Source organism: Chanos chanos, chromosome 3 (genome assembly GCF_902362185.1).
Source record: "Chanos chanos chromosome 3, fChaCha1.1, whole genome shotgun sequence".
Taxonomy (NCBI): Eukaryota; Metazoa; Chordata; class Actinopteri; order Gonorynchiformes; family Chanidae; genus Chanos; species Chanos chanos.
In genome coordinates this window covers 15583618-15606856 of record NC_044497.1, presented here as the reverse complement: position 1 = coordinate 15606856, position 23239 = coordinate 15583618, and the positions used below count along the sequence as shown (strand labels likewise).

Here is a 23239-nt window from a genome sequence, read left to right as displayed (position 1 = left end):
GACTGGAGACTGTCGTACTGTGCGCCACAAAGACCCAGAGACAATCTTAAAAAAAAAAAAGAAAGAAAGAAAGAAAGAAAGAACGAAAGAAAATCACCAGCAGGTTGATCAAGAAATTGTTCTGTTTGTGTTTGTTTGTATCTTTTATTCTAATCTAACTATTACACTCCATTTCCCTATTTTTATACAAGTCAGACTTTTTGGTCTTTTAAAATTCTTTATCTTTATTTATTTATTTATTCATTAATTCATTCATTTGCTTTTAATATCTGTTTTATGTGTAAATAAGCATGTTGTCTTTCTCTGTCCTCTGAAACAACATTAATATGTTAACAAGCACTGGTTGGTGAGGTCAGCAGAGGTAAATAGCACACTGAGGTGTGTGCGATATGACAGCAAAAACAGAGCATCAGTGGCACAGGAGAGTCGTGTGTGTACGTGTGTGTACGTGTGTGTACGTGTGTGTGTGTGTGTATGGTGCAGTGAAGCCTGCCTCAGGAGATCCGAGCTGGGAGCACTCAGTCGACGACCTCTGTCTCTCCTGCTGTGCTCTGTGAGAAAGCAGTAAAACACAGAGGACAGTGGAGCATTGTACTGGGCAAAGAACTCTCTCTCTCTCACTCTCTCTCTCTCTCTCTCTCTCTCTCCCTCTCTCTCTCTCTCTCTGTCTGTACAGAGTTCATGTTCAGTGTGTGAGGGGGGACCTGAGCCATATTGCACGTTGGCCTGTCTCTGAGGCCGTCATTACGGTTTCAGGCCGTCGTGTCACGTAAAGCATATTGTGACATACCCGCTCCAGACAGCGTGTCTCTTTGTCTAATTTAGAGTATTTACACTGATACTGTATCTGCATATTTTTCCCCTCTGTGGCACAAATGTTAGGCTTTTAATAATGCAAAGTGGTGCTGAATAAAAGCCATGGTCAGTTACGCAATATGATTAAAAATGGATTTACTTTACTGAAATCACAAAGCAAATAACAACAACAAAACTTCTCAGTGTAAAATTTCTGGGCGCAGATCAGTCATTGTTATTTCATGTACTTTCATTTTCCTTATAACCTATGAAAAAGAATACCAGTTACAGTAATTAAAAATAATAAACTGAAATCGAAAAAAAAAAAATGTCTGATACAGAGTTTGAGGAGCAATTGGGGAATGCTCTTTAAATATTACTGTAATTACATTTATTAAATACAGTAACGATAATAAATATATTAATGATGACAATTAAATGTACAGTAATTTAAAATATCTTCAATATGATTTAGAACATTAAATAAGTAGCATTTTGTCGTCTCAAATGTAGTAATTGCTTTCAGAAGATCGAATTTAAAAAATATATTGTAAGTTGTTTGATTTGAATGTTTTCATATTTTTAATAAAAAAATTATAATTTAAACCATTTTTGAACCTTTATGTTACTCCTTTTTAATGAACATTTAAGTCTTTCTCCAGCAAATTGTGTTTCAGTAGCTATATAACCATTGTCTTACCAAATTAAAACTAAATCGTTTCATTTACTGTACACTTAATTCCTAAAGAATTAAAAGTTTAAACAATTTTAAATTTATGGAGCTTATGATTTCACTTTCAGTTTTTGTTTTATTTTCAGTAGTAACACTTCTGAATAGCTCAGACAGTCATGTTTCATGTTGAATTGTACTTTTGTCTCTTAAACTGTTAAAATTCTTTTTTTTTTTCCCCCTTTTGAACAGAAGCAATTAATCCATAAGAATATCATTATAAAAATGAAGATAAAGCAGTTCAGTATGAAATATCTTATTACTATAACCACACTTTATTATTATTATCATTATAATTATTATTAAATTAAACTGAACAATAACAGTCAGTGGAATTATTCTTTAAACACAATTATTTGAGAGACAAACATCAAATAATGTACTTTGCTTAAAATCAATTTAAAAAATTTCCTCAGCGAACATAAACTAGTAATCCACAGCTTCTCTTTGTATTTGATAAATCAATTCATTCTTTACAGGACATATAAAAACGGTTTGAACGTTTTTTTTGTTGTTTTTTTGTTCAACAATAGATTTCTCACAGATTTATCATAAGCTTTAAAAAAAATCTTATTTATTTATTTTGTTCTTTTCTATTATCAGTCCCAGCATGTTCCTTAGCTCCACAATCAGCTTTTATGGCCTGGCCACATGCGTCTGGCTGGACGTGGAGACAGAGGAGGTGAATCCCAGGTGCTCCCATCTCTCTCACATTATTATCGCGTAACCGTTGTGGATTAACGCTGCATTTGGCCACACACAACGACACACACTACCCAAAAACGTACTGTATCATCCCAACAGCTGCTTCTTCTGTGTAGAACTGTCCGCCAAATCCGAGACCATCGACCATGTTACAAAGAAGAGACTGACTTGAACGATACACTTTATCACAAATACACACATGCACCTACCCACCCACACACACACACATACACACACACATTTTTTTACACAGACACAAGGCTCTCATTTTGTGCAGCAAAAAAAAAAAAAAATAAATAAATACAAAAACTAAAAAAATAAAAAACGGACTCTCTTCTGCAGACTAAAATGGAGAAGGAGATATACTCGCCCTTATTTGGGGGGATGGGAGGGGTAAACGGAGCTCACTCCCAAAATATGGAATGACAGTACCCTCTGGCTGTGGTTTGTGGAAATGCACCATAGTGAACCCCTGAACGTCGTCTGGGAGCCAGGCCTTGACCCAGCCCTTGCAGAAGTTTAATAGAAACCAAGCCATGGAAGGGTGGATTCTGCTTTAAAAGCTTCATCAAGTGTGACCAAGTGCAGTCAGCAGTAACCCATGTTATACAGGGCACAGTTATGACCCTCTCAAAGGCCTGGTCCAGAGGAGGTGGGTGACAGGGAGGGCCACACGCCCCTCAGAAGTTTCCCACCTTCCCTTGAAGCTGGCCAGCGTCTGCCCGGCGGGAGGTGGACAGGGCCCTGCTTTGAAAAATAACACCTTTGTGATCTCCCGTGTTCAGAGACAGAGCATGGTCTACAGATGGCACAGAGAGAGACACTCTACCACACTGGTCTGAAAAAGAGAGAAGAGCAAGGGAGAGAGAGAAAACAGCGTGTGTGTCCGTGTGTGTGCGATATGTCTATATCTATATCTATAGATGGATAGATAGATAGACAGAGAGACAGAGAGAGAGAGAGAGAGAGAGAGAGAGAGAGACAGAGAGATAGAGAGAAAGGGAGGCCTTTGAACTTATGCCAAAGATCGTTTGTGGTCTTCAGTGCTGCCAGAGGTACCTCCTGCCATTTTACGGGGGGGGGGGGGGGGGGGGGGGGGGGGGGGGGGGGGGCTTAGACTAATATTGCTGTCTTTCAGGGCTGTTTACTGCACAAAGTAGCAACACTCACAGGTTTGCTTTACAATGTGTCTGGGAGGTAGACATCAAGCAAATGTTATCTGATGACATTAAAAGTGAATCGAATGTGTAAGGAGTGATTCAGTTTAGATTATACACAAAATCACTATTTGGAGAGAAGGAAAAGACTATAGTGATTGAATTTACTTATGGATGCAGATCATTTGAATTCTAAGGAGAATATAAAGACACTGAGACTCCTTGAATACATAACATTTGAAAAGATGGATGGCTCCATTTAATAAACTAAAATGTGAAACTTTGTTGTTGTTTTTTTCGCATGAGCAATTAAGAAAAATAACTTATGACCAACAATTACCATGAAGTTTTACGAAACACGGACACCCTCCATATAGCGTAGACGTATACTGTGCCCAGCTAATGGCGAGCAGTGGAAAACGAAGAAACAGAGCGTGATCTGGAGAACCCGCTGAGTTTCTGCGGAGAGGAATAAATCATTACAGAGCCAGCCATGGTGACAACGCATTTTCCCCCTCTGTCTTAGTGGAGAGTGGAGCGTTGAACTTCTAACCCCGTATTCTGAAATCATTTTTAGCTGCAGCTGACAGTTGGTAACCGCCGCTTGACAGCACTCTCCTGATGGCCGGTGACACTTTCCTGTGTCACAGCAGGTCCTCTCCAACGATCCAGGACGCAGCAAAGGCGGTCCGCCGCGAACTGTTTTTCTTTCCGTTTTGTCTGGCGGCCACACATGAGTATGTGTATTTTGACCTTCTCTCCTCTTCCTTTGTATTTGTCCTGAGTTTTTTTTTAAAGTTTACTTGAGTCTGGCACTACTATCAGATCTAGACTAATACCCATGTGTTCTCAGTGGACAATTTTTGTTGTTGCTGTTGTTTTAATTCTTTTTGCCAAATTCTCTACTTGCTGCCCTGTTCTTCACTTTACTCTTCACCTCTTTCTTTGCTCAGTTCTTCATATCTTTTTAGACTCTCTCTCGACTAAACTCACTGGCTACAAAATCCACTGTTATTAACTACATTCGCCTCTTAATTCGTTTTCAGAATTTTACTGTCGATGAAATGTTGATGTGCTATGCATCTACTCAATGCGATTATTCTTTGTGTACGCTATTTTTGGGGCCTACTTGCCTGACCTATTCAGAGCCTTCACACTGCTCTCACCCACTTCTCACCCACGACACACACACAGCCAGTAAATTAACCCCAGGGACAAGAAGCAGGGCCGAAGGAAAAAGATCAGTCGGGAAGTCATTTTCAGCTCTTAGAAACGTATAATCCTCATCGTTACACAACGCGAAATTTAAGAGACACTCTGTTGTGAAGCTTTCTTTTGGTGCAGCACAAAGATAGCTCTGTGCTTAAGTGTTACTATAAAGCATTGGTAGCTAATCCACAAGAAGCCGCGATATGTTATTTTAATGAGTGTCGCGGTCGCTATGGCTAATGTGTCCGGGGCTCTCCGTTGCGTAGGGCGGGGAAGAAAAATCACATGATACAGGTGACTGGCGCGACGATATCTCACTAGACGCTGGCAAGATGCTTCGTCAAACCCGTGCATTGCCCCACTTCACACAACCATTACTCGTCACAAACGCCGAAACGCAAATGTGGTACTATCTAAATGTGTTTAGAGGGTCGTCCTTTCTTGAATTAGCTAATGTAAGACTTTCACCGAAGTCTTGAAACTGCAAAGAACAAAATAGATATTAAAATATGATCATGAAATGATAGAGATGCATGGAAATGGTATTTTCTTATAAATAAGAAAACAGATATATTGCTCTAGTTTTTCCAGTCTCGTTGCACCTCTCAGTTACAAAGCATGTGTCATGTAAGAATTCTGTTCTCCAATATCACAAAGCGAGAGCAGAATAAAGCGCTAAAATTTCATTGTAAACGGGCGAGCATGGAACCATATGGCTGCATACACATTTCCCCCTTTCATACATGTTTCTTTTGACATCAATAATTCCTCGGTATCCAGTAGAGCTTGGACCGCTTCCAAAACAATTATAAAGTTGCCGTGGAAACTGAGGCGGGGTGCCAGGATGAAGCATACTGTCAACGCTTGGAGAGAGACAGACACAAGGATGAAAACAAGAGGGGGGCAAAAAGCTAGAGATAGAGAAAAGGGAAAAGAAAAAAGATGACAGCACATCTGTGTATCACTGTCACGATATTTCCAAGGATCTTTTTAATTCTGTTTCACAATGTTATAGGCCTATTGCAAAAACACGAGCTCGTTTACTGGCCCCACTTGCATTGCTGAAAACGAACTTCTTTTTAAGGCAGAGGAAGGGACCAGTGTAATGTATTGTAACCTTATGCTAAGCTAATGAACAAGAAGATGAAGTCACTGTAATGGATACATTTCTACATTCATCTTTTGGCTCCTCATTACGTGCGAGTGTGACAACCTCGTTAGGAATGGACACCAGATTACCCTAGTGAATAAAGAGCAGAACCTTCATGTACTTCTTCTCTCTCTCTGTTTTCTCCCTGCTTTACACACACACACACACACACACACACAAAGAGACAGAGAACAAGAGAGAGAGAGAGAGAGAGCGAGAGAGAGAGAGAGAGAGAGAGAGAGAGACTATGGGTGCAAACTGGGCTGTAGACTCAGATGACCTGCTGAGATTTTCAAAGGCTTCTTAAGTATGTTTCTTCAGTTGGTGTTTTTAGTTAAACCCTGTTTGAAAGTTGTCACATAATTTCGTTTGATCTTAGCAAGGTATAAACTGAGAACACATTCCTTTTCGAGTGAGAATGTGGAATTTCTATTAAAAGTATTAATGCTTTCATAAATATTGTCTGTGATGTTTGGCTGTGATATCACATCATACTGATTTATGTTTATGTGTATACATAAATATAAGACATGTAAGACATATGCTCTCAGATACCTGGCTTTTTTTACTTCATGAAGACTCAGTCACCAAAGAGGCTATAAAGAGCTTGTCTGAGTCATGAGGCACATCAAATATGGTATGCATAATATTCAAAGGTTGTCTGCACAGAACTGCTCATTTATTAATTAAACATGTTTTTGTGGTTTTGCTTCCTGAAGAGTCAGCTCATCCACAGCCAAATCTTCATTTGTTCTCATTAGTGTTGCTGTAGAGAGATCAATAATTGCATTCCAGGGAGCTATTCATTATTTAAAATAACTTTAATAAGCCAGCAACTGTCATTTTCAGCCATTTGGATGAGAGAGTGTCTTCATGGAGTGTGTGTGTGTGTGTGTGTGTGTGTGTGTGTGTGTGTGTGTACAGAGGCTTATGCAGTTTTCTATCGATCATCCTTTACTGAGAATTTCTGCACAGTTAAACATTTACATTCTACCCATGCCTGTTTGATTATTATTGTCTTAGCTCCTGTAGTCCACACACAATTATTTCCTCTCTCTGTAGGTTAGAATTAGCTCAATACTGCACCCCTGTGGTTAAATTCTTCTCACAATTAAATGAATCTGCCTTTAGACAGGGGGCAATCAGGGGCCAGGATCGATAAGGCAGCTGAGACATTAACAAAGTTTCTTTCAGATGAGAATCCTCCCGGTCTCTAGAATTAAGAGGTAAGCACATCTGCTTGTCTCCTTTCTGCTGAGTTTAGTGATAATGCGAACATGATAATACTACACAGCCTGGGGCAAGACTGGAGAAAAGACTGGAGCAGAACTGTTTGGTCCCAAAACACATAATAATACGACAAGGATAAGGGCCTTGTTTACTCTCTGGAGACCTGTGGAGATGTGAAGACAATCAGACCACTGTGACATTTTAGACTCATAATGAGTTGTAATTTTCCAACAGATGTTGCAATTTTCACCTTATTTTGGTGATATGTGTCCCTTTAACGAGACAGATGGGTCTGAGGTGTTGTCAAGGCATATAACAGCATGAGATGAGACCTGACCCGAAAGAAAACTCCCACCATAGAATATGTTAAAACAAAATCTATAGTTAGGCAATTGTGTAACACACTCCGATGGAATGAGGGATACAAAGGATAAAATCAACATCTTACAGATATTGGAAAAACGGAGATTTGTTCTCTTTTTAATTTTTATTACTTACATTGTCTTCAAAGACGTTAACCAACCAACCAACTAACAAACTAACAAACTGACTAACTGACTGACTAACAAACAAAAAAGGTGTCAGCATTTTACCAAGACAAGGCATTTTGAATTATATTGTACAGCAAATTTGCGGGGCAAAAATGAAACAAACAAACAAACAAAAAGATTTTCTTTTTTCACATCGATTTCGGAGATCTTATTTTGTTGTGGAGCGTACCGAATATTGTTTTTTAACTGAATCCCTGCGTTTCTTTCTTTCTTTCTTTCTTTCTTCCTTTATCTTTTTCTTTTACTTTAAGGTTGCTGTTGTCAGCTACGTCAGTACTGCGTATATCTGCGCACAGTTTCTACACTATGTATACCATCGGTACTGTAGATCTGTAGCCATGTAGTACTTGTTAGTCTGCGCCTACGCAGTAACGCCTCGTCAGAGGATAGCCAAAACCGATTGGCTGAGGCTGAGGAATCTGCGCGCAGAGACAAATGCCACTGGCTCAAACAAATGAAAAAAATCACCGAGGTTAACCAATGGCATCTGTTGTTCAATATAGGGCTAGAACACTTGTACATGAACATTATTTCCCTTACAAGGAGGTACTGGTGAGTTTTTAATTTTAACCGTGATTTACAATTCATGTACTATTTTGTTTATTATGTTTTTTTTTTACACTGAATCAGTCTTGGAGGGCTACCTCTGTTAGAACAACGCTGGTTCCTGTAGACACGGGTTACAGCAAATTAGCGCTTAACTCTCTTAGGCGGGCGTGTTATTATTTTCTGTGGTAGAATCAGGCTTAACAGTTTACTACAAGCTGGGTGCTTGGGTGTGATATCTTGTATACCTCAGTCAGTTTATTACTTGAGAAAGATACGTACAGCTTTGTCTGTTAATGCCTTGAGGAGTACCAATAGATAAATAAGTCAATATGGGTCACTGGTTGCAGGCTAACGGTTTCCATTGGTTGTTTTTTTTCTCGCCCTAATAAGACATGGTCCTACTGGGAGCAGTTTGTCTGACGCCACCTATAATCGCCCCGCTGTTAACAATGCCAGCTAATGTCCACGCAAATATAACGCTACTTTTGTGCGTATGCGTGCGTGCGTGTGTGTGTGTGTGTGTGTGTGTGCGTGCGTGCGTGCGTGTGTGTGTTTACACGTATAATATGTTTGGGTTAGCAAATGCTTTAATATAGATGGCAGAATTTTCATTATGGCTTGCTGTGTAATGCCCATAGGTGGCGATAAAGTTTCAATTGTTTGACTGAAGTCTTCTTCTGTTGAACAGATATATTGGACAGTTGATCAGTAACAATGCATATGTATATGATGCCCAATCATGGTATGCCAGGATGCCCCCCTGGACTTGAGTACCTGACACAGGTGAACAATCTCTGTCTATCTAAAAGCATGGCATTAAAAAGGCCTCACAGAATTTTACATTTCTGCTTACTTAATACTGTCTTGTATTTCATATGCATTTAATACTGCATCTATAAACATAAACTTTGATCAACATTTTTGTGTTCTTTTTGTTCCCTGGATAATGCAGATTGATCAACTTCTCATAAAACAGAAAGTCGAACTCATAGAAGGTATTGCAGTTGTTCTTGTTTTTGTTAATGAATACGATGTTACTATAAATGATATTGTTATAACTGTTTTTTTATACAGTAGTAACACAACAGTTCAGTTTTGGCTTTCATGTACTGTGGGTTAGAAGTGCAATTTATTTGTATGGACTTTTGTCTCTTTATCTTAATATTGTGAGCAGCTTTGGCGGGCTTTGAGAGCAACAACAAGTATGAGATCCGTAACTCCATGGGACAGAACGTGTTCTATGCTGTGGAGGAAAACGACTGCCTTACTCGACAGTGCTGCGGTCCTTTACGTTCCTTTGTCATACGGGTTCTCGATAACTACGGACAGGAAATCATAACCATTCACCGTCCCCTCAAATGCATGTCCTGCTTTTTTCCATGCTGTTTGCAAGAGGTGACTTAACCAGCATTAAACCATATATATATTTATACAGTGCGTTCGGAAAGTTTTCGGACCCTTTCAAGTTCCACATTTTGTTGTGTTTCAGACTCATCTTAAAATGGATTCAATTAATTTTTTTTCATCAGTCTACACACAATACTCCATGATGACAAAGCAAAAACAGGCTTTTGGAGTGTTGTACCTGTCTGATCAAGGCCTTTGTCTCTGATTACTCAGTTTGTTTGGGCAGCCAGATCTAGGAAGACTGTTGGTGGTTTCAAAATCAGTTCTGTTTGAGAATGATGGAGGCAAGCTCTTGGGCATTTTCAATGCTGCAGAAATATTCTTGTATCCTTCTCCAGATCTGTGTCTTGACACAGTCCTGTCTCACAGGTCTATGGATATACACCATCAACTGCAAGACCTTATATAGACAAGCGTGTGCCTCTCCTAATTATGTCCAGTGAATTCATTTAGGCACAGGTTATCTCTGGTGAAGTTGTAGAAGCATCTCTAGGACCATTGATGGAAGTAGGATGCACCAGAGCTCAACTGCAAGTGTCATAACAAAGGGCCTGAATACTTATGTAAATGGGATATTTCAGTCTTATATTTTTTAAAAATTAACAAAACCCTCCAAAAACCTGTTTTTTCTTTGTCATTATGGAGTTGAATCCATTTTAAGATGATTCTGAAACGCAACAAAATGTGGAAAACTTGAAAGGGTCTGAAAACTTTCCAAATGCCCTGTAGATATATAGATACATACATATCTTAACATGAACATAGTGTCACAATATGTGGTCTAGGTGCCTTAATTGATATTTTCTTCTAATTTTTACTATAGGAGTAGCTTACTTGTCTCTCTAAAATGCTCTGAATACATGCAATTGCCATCCTCCTTCTTCTTCTTCTTCTTCTTCTTCTTCTTCTTCTTCTTCTTCTTCTTCTTCTTCTTCTTCTCACATCCCCAATTCTTGTACCTGAATTCCCTTTGTTAGCTGGAGATTCAGGCTCCTCCAGGAAACACGGTGGGCTATGTCATCCAGCAGTGGCACCCCTTCTTCCCCAAGTTCATCATTGAGAATGAGAACAGGGAAGCCGTCCTCAGACTTCATGGGCCATTCTGTGGTTGGAGTTGCCTGCCCGATGTGGACTTTGAGGTACAAATGCGTGCTGTTACAAAATTAAGTTAAACAAAACAGGACACAAACATTTTTCCAATTCTTCTACAACTATCATACATTTTTGAGTTTCTTGAAAGCAAAAAGTCTAGATATATATATATCGATGTGTGGTTGAGGTTATTTCCGTCTTGTCTTGGTCTGAATTTGTCCACTCCAGATATTCTGACTTGGTGCCAGAGCATGGCTAAAGAGCCTCTTAATAGCACCACTCCAAAAGTAGTAGCAGAGAGGTAAATGGCTATGTCCCATAATAACCACCAGAGGGAGCTATATCCTAACATTTAACAATAAGAATTCTGTGCCTTACAACTTTTAGCCTTTCAGTGCGTCAAACCAAGTGCTTTCATCATTTATTTTTAGTAGCTTGAAAGAAATACAATGTATTAATGTGATGTCTTAAGGTGTTACCAAATATGGCATTATTAAAAGTGTGTGTTTGCATCTCTGTCATAGATTTTGACCATGGATGAAATCAGCATTGGGAAAATCAGTAAACAGTGGACTGGCCTTCTCCGGGAAGCCTTCACAGATGCAGATAACTTTGGAATCCAATTTCCCATGGATCTGGACGTTAGGATGAAAGCTGTCATGATTGGGGCCTGCTTTCTTATTGTAAGTGTCATCTACTGTTTGATCACATGCACCCTTCATAACCTTAAGGTACACAGAAATATTTTAAAGTCATTCTTAATTAAAGTGAAATTTGTTAGTGTTGCTTATTATTCAGATGTTTACTCTTGACAATAAACTCTGGACATTCACCAATCTTCAAAACAACAACTAAACAAATAAATAAATATAGAAGAAAATGCTCATAACTTTGCACTGTCTGGCTTAGTAATTTTGCACTGTCTGTCTTAGTAATTTTGCACTGGCGTGTGCTGTTTGTACATGTTTGCACACATGCACTTTATGTAGGTCTGAGTAGTCTTAGTTAGGTCTGTGTAGTCTCATGTGGTTCAGTGTTGTTCTATGTAGCACCATGGTCCTGGAAGGACATTGTTTCATCTCACTGTGTACCAGTTGTATATGGCTGAAATGACAATAAAGCCAGTCTATGTCTGAGTCTCTAATTATACAGCAAATACAACATATAACGTTGTGTAATTAATATTGACTTTATATTTTCATCCATATTCATAGTAACACCGCATTATTTCTTGCCTTTCTCCAGGACTTCATGTTCTTTGAGAGTAACAATTAAGCACTGGTCAGATACAGACATTGCGGTGCTTAGAGAAGAGAGAAGAGAGTGCAGCCTCCTTGACCTGGCACTGTTTGTGAAACCGACCCCCCCCCAACCCCCCACCCCACCCCTGCAGGGCTCGTGTGGGCCCTTCCAGATAGGATACAGCTGGGAATTAAAGAAGGGACATGTCTCTTTGCTCTTCCTTTGGAAGTGGTCCTTTCATATGGACGCTGATGCTGAGTCAAGGTTTGATAGACAAGTGTAGATGTGTGGGCAAATCTAAACAAAGGTTGTTGTGTTTTTAGTCCCCAACGCTTAACGCTGTCCTAAAGTATTTTGTCACACAGTGGTACCAAAATTTCAAAACATTGTAGAAAATAATGTTTATTATATTTATGAGCTGGTTATATAAAAAAAAAAAAAACAGTTTGAGAGGGTGTTCTAGATCTCTCTATAACTGTCAATCGAGTGACCAAAAATAACTTCATAGCACTATGACATCTGCCGTGAAGCCAGAGGGGTAAGTCTTCTTGTCAGCTTGTTGGAACACATTAGTGTCTAATACACTGCAAAATTTACAAGATTTATTTTGTTAGAAAACTTTGGCATGTACTTATTTACCTTTATGAGACATAGTGAGGGAATTCCCTAAATGAGTTTGAGTTGAAATGTTCAGAAAAATCCATAGCCATGCATGTAGGTATTTATGTTTTGATTGCTAAACAACTTACATGTGGACAAAATATTCTTTTTGGTTAATGTTGATCTGCAGTGTTTCAGAACATTTGTTTAAGTATTTGTTTAAACATTATTATTATTTATTTTGAATTTATTTTGTGAAACATGATTCTTCTGAGATTTTATAGCTTTTATTGCCTGTCTAGTTTTATGTATTTTGGTGGACTCGGAACAAGCTATTATTATTTCAAGTAAGATTTAAAACCACACACTAGAGGGCAGTGCTGCTCTTGTAAACCTACATTTCTCTCTCTGTCTCCCTGTCTCTCTCTCTCTCTCTCTCTCTCACACACACACACACACACACACACACACACACACACACACACACACACACACACACACTTTAAGAACCTACAGAGCTGCATTAAACATATATGTATGTCTCATTACCTAAGACATATATATCATTTTCAGTCTGACTCAGGTAGGCCTATGCATGGGACTGATGCTTGCAATATAAACATATCTATGTGGAACTTGTCTCGCTAGCCAAATTCTAACCAATGCCTCCCGTAAGGAAATACTTTTTTCATACACTGATGAATGTAATCTAACAAGTGCACTGTTTTTGTGATTTGTATAAAATGTACCTCTATTCACCATGTTTTGTCCTCCAGGCGTAATATTCTTATTCTGAAAATTAAAAAAAAAAGAAAATAGCCTCCACATGACTCAGCGTCCCTTTGCCTTCACAGCACTGGTAAACTCTCAGAGTTAAGAGAAGAAATAACTCCCCTAGTAATATTCCCCTATCTTATTGATCAGAACAAATACTGAAGGAGTAATGTCAAGTGACCACTGTGTCATCTGTGCGATGGGAGGTATTCAAAAACAGATTACTGAAAATATTACAAAATATGACCAATGGGAAATATGCCGGAAGCAATTTGAAGACAAAAACGATATTAAAACCAGGCTTAGCACACCTCCTCTTAGTTGAAAAGCAGAGTCTTCCTACTACAAATTCTATTGTATACAGAATTATTTAATTTGGACTGTTTTTTCCCAGGAATACACTAAGGTCTTCGTGGTTTAAAATCTTTTCCACATTACAAGTGTAATAAAGTCATTTTCAGCTTTTTTTTTTTTTTTCTAAATGAAAAATCCAGCAGATAGAACGATAGGGAAAATGAAAAGAAAGTTAATTGACAAACAACTCACAAAAGCTTGCTGCTTTTAAATGAAGAACTTTTTAAAGAACCAGCACTCTCCTTGCTCTGACGTTACCACAGTTTACAGCTTGGTCTGAAAAACTGTAAAGTTTTACAATGAGAACACTCTCAGCACTAAACACTAACACACAGTGCAATGGCGGGAACTGTTGAAATTACCTCGGATTTGAATATATTGATATATCAAAAGGCACGCTGCCCTGCATTGCTGCATCCAGTGTATTCTACAGTTCACAGAACCATTATTTTGATGATGCCAGCCAAATACTTGCAGAGGTGAAATCTATTCTTTGAAGTGCTATTGCTAAGCAGTTTGAAATGAGACTTTTTGGTGTAAAAAAAAAACAAAAACGACTTGTGTCTATGGGAAAGAAAGAAAGAAAAAAAGAAAGAAAGAAAGAAAGAAAGAAGAAAAGAAAAGCCACACAATCAGACAATTAATTCCTAAGACTTGATGGTTACTTTATAGAGTAGATAATGCAGATTTAACACCACTGATGTTGAAGGCAGATGGTACAGAAAAAAAAGTAGACTCTTTTTGTTTCTTTTGAACATTAATTTCCCTTTCATTACTGCATGTTTTTCACAGCCAAAATGAATGAGAATGGGCACAGAAGAACAGCAGTGCACAGTTTTCCCTGCTAACTTTTGGCTGCCCTCTGTCAACTGTGGTCGGAGAACGGACTGTACACAGCCATCTTTATTTTGAGAGAGCCTGTTGCAATGAAGCAAAATTATGATTCAGTGGGTGACATTGTAGGGTAATGCCATTTTTACCATGCTATCTGAAAAAGATCAACAAACCTCGGTTGTAAGGAAACAGCTGATGTAATTGTTTGATCTCTGAATGGGCAGCGCTTAACTGAAGATTTATATGCCGTAAAGAGAGAGAGAGAGAGACAGAGAGAGAGCAAAGCTAAAACCAGGATTAAACTTGATTTACAATCAAGTGCAATGGGACAAAACATTTGATCTGATATTTCGTGTTTTTTCAGATCGTAAAACCTGAAATGGAAGACCTTTTCCCTTTCCAATAACAGACTTGCACAAATTCAGCTCATAGTCTACTTCTGTAAGATTTAAATAACCGCTTTCAGTTTAGACCTGGACAGCTTTTGGAAGCTAAAATATTCTTGCTTTCCTTTGTATCCCCCCCATGTCATTTTTCTCTTTATTTTTAGTAGACAATGATAATCTTGCTTAAAATTATGCATTGACGACTCAGATACTAAATAATTTTTTGCGTGGAAATATTTGTGTATACAGTTTACACACTTATTTGAAATCTGCAAGTGATTGTCAAGTTAGCCTTATATGAATCTTTTCTTCAGTGTGACTGTTTAAAAAACAAAGATGTATAATCAAACTGTTTCTTGCTGTGTTGAGTAAATCCATGGTGAATTAAACACGCCTTGAAAGTTGTGATGATTGCAGTTTCATGATCAACGCTCTGGCAGTGCAGTTGGCATGTGAAACTTCATTTAGTGGGAAAACTGGAATGGTCCCTGAGCTTGTTTGTGCACAACATGTGTTGACTTCTTGCCAGAGCCTATCTGCCATCTGAAACATGTATCTTTTAAACACAGTGTTGTAATGTTTTGTTGTAATGCTTAAACAAATCCTGCTGTTGTTGGAAAAGGGTAACCTCCAGAACAGCTGAATTTCTGAATTGAAGCCCTGTTTCTGTTTATAATCAACTTTCATTTTTCAGACAGTTTTAAAATTCTTATCCCTAGGGCTGTTGAATTCATGTCAGATGGCTTATTCCCAATAATGTAGGACAAATCGTCCTCTGAGGTAATTTTATGGATGACACCAGTTGATTACATAGTTTGAATTCTTGCTTGGCTTAAAAAAAAAAAATCCTACAGACGGTGTCCACGGTTACTCACTCACGTTCCTCTGTTTGACGTATAAACATTGTTTGTCACAGGAACAGACAGCCACCTGAAATACCAAAAAAAAAAAAAAAAAAAAGAATGCAAAATTCCAGCTTGCTCAGCTCTGGAAAATAGTATTTTTCTCCACTTATTGTCAGAGGGGAAAGCACTGTCTAAGGATGTCGGTGTTTGGTGGGCAACATGTGATTTAAACTAATATTCTGCTCTCTTCTCTCAGCGAGGTCAAATCTGAATAAATCCCAGTTATAAAGTGCACTCCAAATCACTGGTGTTCCCTGAACTATGCAATATAAAACGTGTTTCAGGTAAATAGTTTATCGTAATGGTCTTTTCTAAGGATCTTAACATTTAATCATGTCCCACATGCCACGCAATCAAATGACATTGCTCTGAATGGCACAATCAGCCGAGAGAAACTCCATGAAGATAATTGTACATGGTAGGGCATCTTTTCCTATTGCATATCCTCTGCCAAGCTGTATTCGGACTGTTCTGATGAGGCGTGTGGCTTGTATGGTTGTCTTATTCTTAAAGGGAATGAAAGTTGTAAGTGAAAATGTGAGGATGTAGTCTTTGTTCCACCTCTTTCACTGCTTTACAGGAAAGAGACATCAGAGCCCAGCTCACTGTGATGAATTGACGCGACAACAGCTTTGTTTACTGGGACATTCTCATTGTGTTTACATAGTCCTGACATATGGGGTGCAAGTAAAGTGTTCAGTTCAAGCCTCGGACAGAGCAAGACGGAGCATTTTCTGGAATGTCCGTAAAAAAAAAAAAATTGCACTGAAAAGCCATACTTGATAAAGTTTGTATAGTTTTTAGAGACCTGAGGCCCACGTTATCTTATTGGAGAATTTTGCTAATGTGGCGAATACATTTGCATTTAATGCCTTGATGAGGAATTTCCGATGGGTGTGACGGCAAAAAAAGAAACAAACGATGTCATTTCAAGACGAGTGCTCCAACCCATCTGGAATTTCCTGTGTCGTCGTGTGAGACTCTGCACAATACTAAACAAAGGACCCAGTAAGATCCATCTGTTCAAACGTTGCCTAAGAAAACACTTCTACATTCAGAGTGGAGGGTGACTGAAAAAAAAAAAAAAGGAATTTGACCATGATGTACAATGCGCTGCTTCACTCTCCAGCACAGCACCGCCTTAAACACACATTAGAACCTCTCTGACCGAAAATCAGTGAGTCCTCATTGTTTACACAGAGGCAAATCCTCCTTTTAACATCCTCTTTGAGCTTCTTTACAAATACTCCACAAAGCTTGAGCTATTCTAATCTTGCTTCCAATGCACATTCTCTACAGGGATTGGAAATACAACCTCAATTTAAGTGTTTTATAATGTTTTTTTTTCCTTCAAAGGATAGTGATGAGAATATAAATAGGTAGACTTTTATGAGCCTCTGACTTCAGACTGGTCTCTCTAATGATCATATTCGGTATTATACTAATGAGAGACCACTCGTCAAGCTCATCCTCTATATAATTTAAGGAATAACTAGAGGAGCCTCCCAGAATGACATCTTGAGCTGTCCAGTAAAAACTCCACTTTCCAGCTCTTGGAAATCTCTGCTCGGAGATCCCTCCAAATGGGACAGTACATAGTTATGTCTGCAAGTCTCACCATAAATCTGAAGAGCAGTACAGGAACAGCTTGGTACTGGCCGAGTTTTATCTGTAATTGTGAGGGAAATGACTGAAGAGTTATCACAATAATGTTATCTGTAGCTTTCCCACTTCTGCAGAACTGATGGTTCCTTTTGTTCTCAGATAGGCTTTAATGGCAAAACGAAAAATATAGTCAGTTGTATGGTGGGACTCCCCCACCCCCCACCACACCCCCTAACACACACACATACACACCCCAGTAATGTCACTTTAAATGCAGGTCTGCTCTATCGCTTTGCTTTGCCCTCAAGTCCGGATGCTCCATCTCCCCTCTGTTTGGCCAGCCACAGGGGCAAGAGGTAGTGAATGATTAGAGGCAGGAGTGTTCCATATCGACCCAAACTTATAATTTTAACAAAAGTGGCTTGATGAAAGAAACCTACTCGCAACAAAAAAAGGAAAGCTATTTCAAGCAGCAATTATGGCAAAAGCTCCATTAGAGTTGAGGGACTTTGGCGTCCGAGGCAGGAGTGACTCACAATTGTGACTGAGAAACCATTTTCCAGAGCTGACAGTACTGACAATGTCTGACAACGGTACATTCTGGGATTCCCTCTGAGTTCAAGAAAAATCTAGAATGGCCATTGCTCCAAGTGTGTCTTGTATTGTCATTTGTAATAAGAGTTCCCAGTGGCCCGTGTAAATGTCTAATCCTGATTCGTTTATTAGACTCCATGAAAGCGACGCCTCTCCCTCAGACAAAGTCTGAGCAATGGCTGTATGATCTAGAGACGCAGTCAATCTGGATAAGTCATTTGGGATAAAAAGAAAGGAGACAGGAAAGCATAATAGTGAACGATTGAAGAGGGGTGTTTTTTATTGAGTTTACGAGGTAAATTCTTTGCCTTCAGAATACTTGGGCTAAAGCCAAGAGAATAAACTTCATATATTTACACTGATTTATCAAGTAACTGGAAAGATGAGCATAGCAGAGAACATGGAAAACAAAGCTGAGGTTGGAACTGTGCTGACAGAAACATGCATACACCAAAATACAATGTTGTTCCAAAATATAAAATATTAGTTTTAAAATACAATAAGTCAATGGGATCAGTGGAATCTATGTACACCATCTAAAACTGCGTAAGCTGAAATCTCCCAAAACAGATTTAGTAACAAACAGTTCAATAACTCGATAAATCTGCTCCAAGTTTCACAACTTAATAATAACTGGCAATATCTACTAGGCTGTCATCCTGTAGAAGGTTCATCTTTCAATAATACTGTATGATAGTTGTAAAGAAAATATGGTCTGTAAGTACGGACATCTATATTAGCGCCTTGTTCACACTCGAACTCAGAAATGAAGTCTTTTTTTTTTTTTTTTCATTTAGCTACGCTGACGAATCACAGTATGTTTAAAGAAATACAATCTGAGATTCCACTCAACTTTTTGCCCTGTGGTAAAATTCTTTATAAGGCAATATTAAATAGACACCATATTTATAGTGTTTTGTGCCTTGTCTTGTAACTTACTAGAAGCAGATACAGAAGTTTGGAGAGTTTGTTTCTTGTTGTCTACTTTCAGCTCCAAGTCCAGATGTATTACACTTTGTAATATTCTCTAACCACTCCTTTTTCAAGCATATATCCATGCTAACCTCACTATACTGACATAACAGCAAAATGCTTAGAATCACAGAACATCAGACAAAAAAAATTGGAACAAAATTTATGTCACTAAAAATGTTTAGTAGGAGCACAATGGTTCCTGAATGATGCAATCATATTCTTTTGTCTAGAAGCACAAAGCCCATGACATGATGTACATAAGAGACCTAGTGAATCCATGAACCCTTTCAGGGTTCAGAAATATTTTATAGCAACTGCAGATTTTACAGGTGTGTGTCTGTGTGTGTACAGATGTGTGTGTGTGTGTGTGTGTGTGTGTGTGTGTGTGTGCGTCTATGACTGTTTGTGGAGAGGGGGCATTAGTGTCATAAATAATGAGTGACTGTGTGTGTATGTGTGCGCGTGTGTATAACTAAAGATAGTTGTGTGTGAAAGTCAAATATTTCACATGTCATTTTTAAAATGTTTGGAGGAGAGTGGAGCTCATAGAGTGAAGCTGATTTAATTTATTTATCAACGATGACATTTCACATTTTACTCTTTACATTTGTTAGCGCAAGAAATACTTCCTTAACTGGGAAGTGAGGGGGCAAAGAGCTGTTGACCACAAGCGTCCCGTATTTTAGGGACCATTTGGGGAGGGGAGGAAGGGCGGTAGAGGAACAGAGGGGGTGTTCGTTAAACACAGCTGTACTTGTTTGAAGTCACACGTTCACTCCTGCCACTCTCGTATTGGATCAAGGGCTCCGTTATCTTCTTTTCTCTTACCAAGTGGCAGTACCCTCAATTAGCAAACCACACCTTGCACTCCCTGCTCTCCGGTTATAACAGCGGGGTATTTATTCCGTTCCGCTGAGTCGCTACTTGAACCTCTTCAGCACTCGAACAGACTCTACTCTGAGATTGGCTGAGATTCTTGTCCTCATTATTTTATCATCGCGAGAACCCTCCACCCCGACGCTGGATGGACACACTGCGCACTGACCGTTACTGTTGAGCGACGGGAGAGACCCAAAGAAGTGCTTCCCTTAGTTATTCCTCACCTACTTTTATTCATCAGGGACTTTACAAACTTGTGAGCTGTGCGATGGAGTATCTCGGCCGGTATTACCTGCTCGGTTATTTGCTCCTACAGTGTGTCCTTTATTCTCAGTGCGTCGACAGACCTCTGGAACCAATTCCAACAGGTAAGGAAAGTCGAATTAGTGGTCCTCTTTCAGCCTCATAAAGATTAGACTACAGTTGTTAAAACTGTGAAGGTCAAAAGAAGGGCATCATACCTTAAATAGACAGATTATTTCTGTGTCCATTTATAACTGTTTATATAGGCCACCCACACTTTACACCGGTCTTTAAAACATAGAAGTTTGTTCACTTTATGGAACTGTTAGGATGCCATAAGAAGGTTAGACAAAGGTGTTAGCTATATGATAATAATTACTATAATACGGGGCTTCCGTGCGAATAGACGACTGAGGACGCATATGACTCTCGCTTTGAGCGCAGGCGGCATGTGAGAATGGGACGTGTGTTCGGTGTCTGCAAAGTAAGTGAAACGCTGACGCCAAAATTGCACTGCAGCTACTATATCTGCATGCACCGTTTGCCTTTCAAATAAGCGACAATGTTTGGTTTCTCACAGCTTATCCACACCCCATGAATGCGCATCCAATTGTAAAAACAGAATTACAAGAGCTGGATAAATAAAAAGAAACTTAAAAAAAAGGAAAGAAAGAAAGAAAGAAAGAAAGAAAGAAAGAAAGAAACGTAGTTCGACTCTATTGGGCAATAAAAACGATTTCCACCAATTAAATGGCTCAGAAGTTTAGTTTGATCTTAACCCATGTTTAAAAACACTTTGTGGCTAAGAACTCAGTGACCTATATCCCAATCCATCCAAAAAATATTTACCCCCCCCCCCCCCCCAAAAAAAAAAAAAAACCAACAGGAATTATTTATTACATTGGGCATTTCCATTAATCTCTGTCTGTGCACAAACCATATCACTTATCATACCACAGATCAGCTGTATGCATTTTTGTAAGTCAGTCAGAATGTCAACATTTACTAACCAAACAAAAGGCAATGACAGCGTGATCGAAATTTCTTTGAAAAATAATTTCCGCAAACACTGATTTGTCCCCATCAAGAACATCAAATCGTATGTTTTCATACAATCCACTTCTTTGAGAGACGTGTGTATAATGACAAGAAAATCTTCCTGATTTTGCCAGAAACATAACATGGTGTGCTACCTGGGATTATGGGTGGCCATTACGCTTGATGTAATTTGGTGTACAAACTGGAGCCAGACAGAACCCGTTTTAGAAGCTGAAACATCAGCTGTTCTGTGAAATCCCACAGATATATTTAACACAAGGAAAACCTCTCTAAAACATGATGGAGGTCATAGAACCTCACGAACGTGTCTGAATACTCCCCATTCAGTAAACACGCGGATGTCTCTAAATTACATTCTCATTCAATTCTGTATCATTTTATTTAATTACAGCTTGTGACAGTCATAGAGAAACGTGTAAAACCTGTAGCCAGAAAACCTTGAATGAAACCATATGTGACTATTATAAGCACATGCCCTCCACGTTTGCTGCCTTTTTTTTTTTTTGTCTGCCATAGACAAACAACATGAATTATGTGTATACTTGCTGACCATATTCGCATAAACAGAATAGCACATTCTGGGCTTTTATGTTTCTCTCTGCTTTCCTATGGTGCCGCCTTCCATTCTCATCAGCTGAATGCATATTAATATTTATACACGTTCTTTAATTCTGTCAGTGAGAATTTAACCTTATGTATTTTCTGTTTCACATAAAAACACAATATGCTGCCTGAATTTTTGCAAATATTCGCTAACAATCGTATTCTGATTCATTCTGAAGGACCAGCTTTCATAGAAATTACTCACACAGAAAAGCCAGAGGTCGCTTTTCACAGAAGATGTGGTTAATATGTGGCTCATGCTAAAACTTACAGTGTTGAAACATTTGTGAATTCTAAATGTTTTCTTTCCTGTTTTATAAACTTAGATAATGTTTTTCTAGGAGTGAGATACCTTAAAGCACTCACAGACAGTTAAACTGAGCAGATGAGTGGTGATGTGGACTCTGATTGTCATCTGTAGAGAATGGGTGGAATGGGGGATAATCACAACACTAAGGGCTGTTTGAACGACACTAAACATTCTTCATTCAGCCCTGAATAGAGCCTGTGCATGATGGCTCTGTAAACCTACCACACAGAGTAGACAAAAGCAGTCACTTTCTCTTAAACTTAGCATGCCGCTCCGCTGAGCTGGTTGTAAAAATCCAAATTTAAATGAAAGCACGCACTAGACGGTAGCACAACAGATCATAATAGCTCCAACTGTTCTTAATTGCGCACGAACCCCAGTTTGCCTACGTGTTGCCTCTAGTATAATTAAACCGTGGTCTTTAGAGGCTATACCACTGTTGTGATGACGCATTTTCTGCAGCCAATCAGGGATTGTGATGAGGTTTTCCAAACACCCTGGACATCATGACAGCCTCTTAAATGATCCGACAGCCTATGTGTGTGAGGCCCTTTTACCAGGGAGTGCAAGGATTTTAATTTAAATACACCCTTTAACCACCCCAGGTGAACCGTCCAGAGGTCATCTGTTGAAGGATTTTGTCTGAACACAGTAAAACGAAGAAGAGTGATGTCAGAGAGGAAATAACTGATTTTACCTTGACAGTCGAACAGAATGTCCTGTCTCACCAAATTGAATGAAAGGCCTGTTTATCCCTGTGCAAAAGGTTACTTTTATGAGGATTTTAGAATGGCCTCTAGTTTGGTTATTGTACCCTAAGGCATCGTTGTGGAGGTCTCATTCAGAGGGCTTATCCTCGGTCTGCCCTGTCCACCTCCACCCTTACAGACTGAAGCTCTTATCCAGCCCATGTCCGTGAACAGCCTTTGTGAATTATGGCCCCGCAGGTTCTGACAGCATGTCAGATTTATGAGTTCCGAGCTGGCGTACATCTATATGAGTAGGCGCTGCTAGCATATAGACTTTTCTATAGCGCTAACAGTTTGAATTGGCAGGCTAACCCTGCAATTGGTCTTTCAAAACATGGCAACATATTGTGAGGTCCTTGATTAAATTGCATTTTTTTTCTCCATAAACAACCACAAAAGGCTCTGTTAGTTGCTCCTGTGGCATTTCCTTAAGACTAGTATAACATTGTTAATTTCACAACAACAAGCGTGGCCATTTTGTGAAAAGGCGAAAATTACACGAAATGAATATGAACAGATGGTAACACAGCTGGTATCGCCAAGTCTTTGTAT

General features: G+C 39.0%; 1 protein-coding gene across 1 annotated transcript; it reads left to right on the top strand.

Moving 5' to 3' along the window:
- Positions 1-8790: 8790 nt before the first annotated feature.
- Positions 8791-11850, top strand: LOC115808138 (phospholipid scramblase 1). Its single transcript, XM_030769418.1, has 6 exons — positions 8791-8859; positions 9029-9071; positions 9251-9471; positions 10461-10622; positions 11100-11258; positions 11821-11850. The coding sequence occupies exons 1-6, from the start codon at positions 8791-8793 to the stop codon at positions 11848-11850; spliced, it is 684 nt and encodes a 227-aa protein (XP_030625278.1).
- Positions 11851-23239: the final 11389 nt, after the last annotated feature.

Bases quoted from the DNA above. Each gene is read 5' to 3' on its own strand.
- LOC115808138 (XM_030769418.1), top strand. From the start codon at position 8,791: ATGCATATGTATATGATGCCCAATCATGGTATGCCAGGATGCCCCCCT. The intron at 9,472-10,460 runs GTGACTTAACCA...TCCCTTTGTTAG, and splicing joins TTCCATGCTGTTTGCAAGAG to CTGGAGATTCAGGCTCCTCC. The intron at 10,623-11,099 runs GTACAAATGCGT...TCTCTGTCATAG, and splicing joins TGCCCGATGTGGACTTTGAG to ATTTTGACCATGGATGAAAT.